We start from the raw sequence: 5,708 nt of genomic DNA on the forward strand, positions 1-5,708 counted from the left end.
TATATATATTATAAATTTATGGATAAAATCCGCTGACTTTCACCACGCACGTCCACAGAGCTCCGAATTTGTCAGCCTGCCCCTCGATCAGATACACCAAAACCATAGTATGCCACCTGCGCTTTGAGTTCGACCTGATTTATGCAAGTCTAAAATCTAGTCTACTTTTCGTCACCTAATTTGCAATTAAGCCAGAAAGCATGGCAGGAATGCCCAGTGAAGTGTAGCGCATCTATCAAATTCACAAACACGCTGAATTAGACCATTTCAAAGGCACAAAAATGGCAATACATCCATTTTTACACAGAACGTGTACTTTCTGTTACCAAATTATCAGGAAGAGTCAGAGACAAGACAACTCTGGGTGTTGGAATTCCCAGAGAGGCGCAACAAGGCCTCAAACACGGTAGACTAAACTTGCACTGGCATAAAGATGAAGTTACGCCCATTTTTAAGGGAAGCGTACAAGCAACAGTCTACCAAAATACGGTCCTGTGTGTGTCCTAAGCAGAGCCGCACAACTAACTTCAAAATCCTTTAAAATTCCAATATTTCAGTATATGTAATCCACAGGAAGCGGGAGAGAGAAACTTGCATTTCATTTTCATTCATTCATTCATTTTCCAATCTACTTTATCCTCACAAGGGTCGCGGGGGCCTATCCCAGCTGTCTTCGCGCAGTAGGCAGGGGACACCCTGAACCGGTTGCCAGCCAGTCGCAGGGCACACAGAGATGAACAACCATCCTTGCTCACACTCACACCTAGGGACAATTTAGAGTGTCCAATAAGCCTGCCATGCATGTTTTTGGAATGTGGGAGGAAACCGGCGCACCGGGAGAAAACCCATGCACTCACCACTCGACTACTGGGCCACATCTTCATTTTTATTTTCATCCATAATTCGCTGAGAGTAGGACAGGGAAACTCACACATAGTTGCAATGATACAGAACCACATGACATGTCAATGCCAGCAGCACCCAGCCCCAAAATGGTGACGGGCACAACACTATTGCAAGCGACTAGCCTCAAAGCATACAGAAACGAACATTTGGTCAACTCAACCTGACATTAACACCTTTTTTGGTTTTATTGTTACCTTGTAACAATACAATCATATTGTTGTTTTTAGTGAACAGTAACATAATTGTTTCTTGATTCTTACTGCCTCTCATTGGCTGAATCGTGTTTTTGTTTTTTTGTTTTTTTAATCATCAAAAATCGACTGTGCTTTTCAGTGGTGCATCACACTGAAGATCAATCAAACTAGAATGTTTAGCCCCGCGCATTAGTTCTGCCTTTTGCATTGTTGCACCATCAGAATTTTCACAATTACAGTCTTGACTCTCAACTCTAGCCCCTTTTGCCATGATTGTAAATGGACTTAACCTGCCTGAAACAAATTGCACGTGCCGAGAGACACCGATATCATGATGCCAAAAATTCTACTTCTGCAATTGTTCAAATGTGAAAAATATTACAAAAATATTTATTTTGTGTACAGGTTAAAAGTGCAAAATGCTTCTCCTGTCAGTCAGTCTAAATTGCCAGCACTTGAGACATCTACGACAAACATGCCTGCCCGACTCCAGGAAACAAACAATTTCAAAGAGGTATCACATTCAGGCCTATTTTCTCACTCGTTATTGCATCCACAGTTAATTGCATCCCTGTCAATAAAATTTTTCTCTGACTGATTTGCCCAGGTTAACAATGATACGCACCTTGTAGTCCTTCATAAAGAAGAAGGCTCAGGACTTGGATTTAGTATTGCTGGTGGGAGTGACCTTGAGCAGAAGACAATCACCGTAAGTAAATTGAATGTTCTTGTCTTTGTATCTCCAAATACTTTTTAAGTTACCAAATTAATACATTCAGACGCTGACACAAGCAGCAAGACCCACCGGGCACTGCACTCAATGACGTGTTGACTATCAGACACATTCATCCAAAAGTGACAGAATTTGGGCCTAGCACGCCATACGTCTTGTCTGTTCTGTGTTCTTAGTTGATCTTGACACATTCCAAGACTCCTGTCGTTTTTATGACAACATTTTAAAAAATCCAACACGAGTCGCTTGAGGTAACATAGGTCAAAGCAGTGCATGAACTTGTTCAATGCCAGTTACTCCCAATTTCCACGTGTCACCAGGTTCATCGAGTCTTCAGCAAAGGAGCAGCCAGCCGAGAGGGCACGATTCTGAGAGGTGACAGAATTGTATCTATAAATGGCACAAGTCTGGATGGTAAAACCCATGCCGAGGCCGTTTCTTGCCTACATCAAGCTAAACTATCCAAGCAAGCCTTAGTAGTTATTTGCAGATTTGTGGTCAGTGAAAAGAAAACCACTGAAAAGCTTGACTCCGCCAGTCAGCAACAGATGAGCTTATCTGGCACCAAGATGTCTTTGGAGACAAGTACAGGTACGACCTTGATTCTCACTAACTGGGATAATAATGAAACTAGTAGCAGCAAAAATCTGTCATTTTTTAAAATTCAAAAATACAGTGGTACCTCTGCTTATGAGATTAATTGGTTCTGGAAGAAATTTGTTAACTAGAAAATGTTGTAAGTAGGCACACGTTTTCCATGTAAATGTCCCAATAGGTTCCAAGCCCCCGAAAATTCAGACATAAATGGTTTCTCAAGCATAAAAATGCATCAAAATATGTCACAAATACATGTTACAACGAGATTATTGCACAATAAATGAAAGTTATGCATAATGTCAAAAAAAAAAGAATTGAGTCAAGAATTAAAATGATGGTCATTTAACTTTTAACTGCGTCGTCATCGTTTTTTTTTTTTGCCCTCTTTAGTTCATGTTCTTGCTCAGAAGTGTTTTTTGCCTGGCGTTTTGTAAAGAGCTGATCCAAGGGCGATTGCTTTTGTTAGCTTTTAGGAATCCTTCGAAAATGTCCAAGGCAAACATCAGCATTGTGAGAGATCGCGCGACTGGTGAACACTTTTTCTGGGTGATTCACATATACATAAAACTATCGAAGTGCCTCATGGCCTGAGGGGCGAATGACGAAGATGCTGCATAAACACACGTCTATCGATCTACATGCATACCGTAGAAGTCCCGCTTAGCCAATGGGATGCCAGGATGATGCTCTGTAATAGCCAATAGCAGAGCAGCTATAAGTATGTTGCGTTGAGGAAACTCAGAGCAGCAAGTAGCAGCCCAGACTGTGTTTATACCTTTTATATCTGTAAATTTCTTTCGTAACAAGACGCAATATTTTCCTGTTGAGGCATTTCATAACTTGAAAATTTCATATGAAGAGACGTTCATAAGTAGAGGTACCACTGTACGTCCAAAACCATCACATACTGCGCGTCAAGATTACAGTAAATCCCCCTTCATCATGAGGGTTACATTCCAGATCAATAAGAGAAATCCGCAGTATACAAGTACACCTTCGGTATGTAATTATAGCATTTATGGCAGTTCACTTTTTTTTTTTTTTAAATGTTATCTCTCAATGAGCGGCAACCACAACTCAGTGCTCCTGGGGGGGGCACATCTGACCACGCCTTCCAAATCAGATGTACGACAAAAATGCTCTTTCAAATATGAACAAGATGGACGTGTATGTGCAAAATGCATGCTCTTAATCCTTTTGAGAATACATTTTTTTAATGCATGTTTAAAGGATCCACAATCCCTCCCCAACAAGAAAGAGTCTGAAGGGTTCTCTTGCATAAAAATGACCATTCAAGGATGGCACAAAAGTGCTGAACATGAACCCAACATTTAGTGCAAGAACTCTTGAAACATTTGAAAAAAAAAAAACTCACTCAAAAGTGTAATATTATTGAGGTACTATGTTTGTCCTGCATAACATTCCAAATCTGCAAAAAAAATATGAAGCCTACTCACGTTTTAGTTCAGGGCAGTAAGTTTAGTCATCTTTTGATCTGAAACCCAAATGTCGTCATCAGTATACAACAAAAACAAAAGAATTGACTTTGCCGTTCCAAATCTTTTGGAGGGGACGGTTTATTAAGAAAAAGCAAGATCAATGAATAACACAAAAATATTGTACGATGTAAAAAACTGTACACTCACACCAACCAACATTACGACAATGATACAGTCAGTTCATTCTTGTTTCAATGCTGAAATAAAGGTGTCGCTGTTGCCAGAACAACTGCGCATTAACATGGTCAAAGCCCTTCTCCACAAGTGACTTCTTTTTTTGGTGTGGTAAACATGGCGATGGGCAGTTGCAAGCTGGTCTGTGTTTATTTTCCATCAATGCTGTCTTGGAACTGCAGTGAACAGCCCATGTCAGGATGCCCTGCCACTAACATTTCATCCCGTACAAATTGGGAAATGTGGAACTGATCAGCAAAGCGGGCAGCGTGTAATGTGTCCAACTGACAGAAAACAAAGGCCGATCAGTGGCTGATAAAAAGACATCGACACTCCGAGTGGCCCGATCAGTAGATATGGGGATTTAATTATCCCGTGAGATTTAAACTCAAAGCATTGCCATAAAATGGCAGCAATAGACAAATATACAAAATTAATAAACTCCCACCAAAAAAATTAATACAAATAAATGGGAACCCACAATGGAGAAGCCTTTACTGTACTTCTACTTCTACTTGTACTGCACAACATGCTGTAAGTTAACATGTCCTGTTAGTCCCTGAAAATCTAGATCCACATGGGGTTTTCAAAGTTGAGCTTCACAAGACGACTGCTGGCCTGGGTTTCAGTCTGGATGGAGGAAAATCCTCAAGTAATGGAGACAAGCCCCTAACTGTAAAACGCATCTTTAAAGGTGATGATTTTTGTTTTGTATTGTTTTGTTTTGGTTTTTTTTGTTTTCTGGGGGGCGGAGCGTGGTTATTAACCCTTCAGGGACAGCGGTTACTACAGTGGACAGCTTATCATGTCAGGTTACAGAGTGCATGAAAGGGTTAAAAGCTGAATGTTGATTTGGGGAAATGAAATTAGGTAATACGGGTTTACACTGATTTGCTTGTGCCCCTGCATGACAGGAGGTCCTGCTGAGCTGTCTGGGCGGCTGGAGGTTGGCGATGAGGTCTTGTCAATAAATGGATTCTCTCTGGAAGGTCTCATGCATCATGATGCCTGGAAAATGATTAAAGCAACTAATGAAGGGCCCAATCAACTTGTCATCCGCAAGCTTGGTGCCTGGCTGTAATTCTTAGAAGGAGGAACTTCTTTGAAACCACTCTCAACAAAGAGATCAAGTGCTACGAAACAAAGTTGTCGAGCTAATGGGCATTTTCTGCAGTCTTACAAATGTTCTTTTACAAATGTCTCTTGTTTTGTGATTGTTCTACATATTGTTACTACCTGATGTTTGTAATGTACCAAGTGAGATGTGTCTCAAGGTTTGTTTACATTTTATTTAATATTGATCATGAATGTGATTTGCAATTAAAATAATGTAATTTTTTTTTAACTAAAGATTTTTTTCCTTCTAGATTAATACGTATTAATTAATAACTGTACTTCATATGTCTTTTGGACAGTGCCAAAGCTAAACTTTATCCTTGATCAATCAAGGCTGTTTGAGGGCGTACAGACTCCCCTTATCCCCTTAGATAGTTCCGTCCTCTGGAGGATATCGATCTGTTAATTTTATCCACTGCCTTTGGAAATATTTTTTTTTTCTTTGGGCATTGTGTAGCGTATCAATAGTTTAGTTTTGTTTTCCGGTGC

General features: G+C 40.2%; 1 protein-coding gene across 5 annotated transcripts in view; it reads left to right on the forward strand.

Moving 5' to 3' along the window:
- The window catches only part of pdzd2 (PDZ domain containing 2), a 95,681-nt gene extending 90,236 nt beyond the window's left edge, over positions 1 to 5,445 (forward strand). For 4 of the 5 annotated variants that reach the window (XM_019896858.1, XM_019896946.1, XM_019897032.1 and 1 more), the window contains 5 exons: positions 1,506 to 1,614; positions 1,708 to 1,809; positions 2,154 to 2,424; positions 4,675 to 4,797; positions 5,018 to 5,445. In XM_019896858.1, the coding sequence (XP_019752417.1) occupies positions 1,506 to 1,614; positions 1,708 to 1,809; positions 2,154 to 2,424; positions 4,675 to 4,797; positions 5,018 to 5,184 (772 nt within the window). In that variant the 3' untranslated portion in view covers positions 5,185 to 5,445. The remainder of the gene's footprint in view (positions 1 to 1,505; positions 1,615 to 1,707; positions 1,810 to 2,153; positions 2,425 to 4,674; positions 4,798 to 5,017) is intronic. The other variant, XM_019897116.1, reaches the window with a different exon arrangement.
- The last annotated feature ends 263 nt before the right edge of the window (positions 5,446 to 5,708 follow it).

This window comes from Hippocampus comes, unplaced genomic scaffold, assembly GCF_001891065.2.
Source record: "Hippocampus comes isolate QL1 unplaced genomic scaffold, H_comes_QL1_v1.1 scaffold179, whole genome shotgun sequence".
NCBI classification, from domain to species: domain Eukaryota; kingdom Metazoa; phylum Chordata; class Actinopteri; order Syngnathiformes; family Syngnathidae; genus Hippocampus; species Hippocampus comes.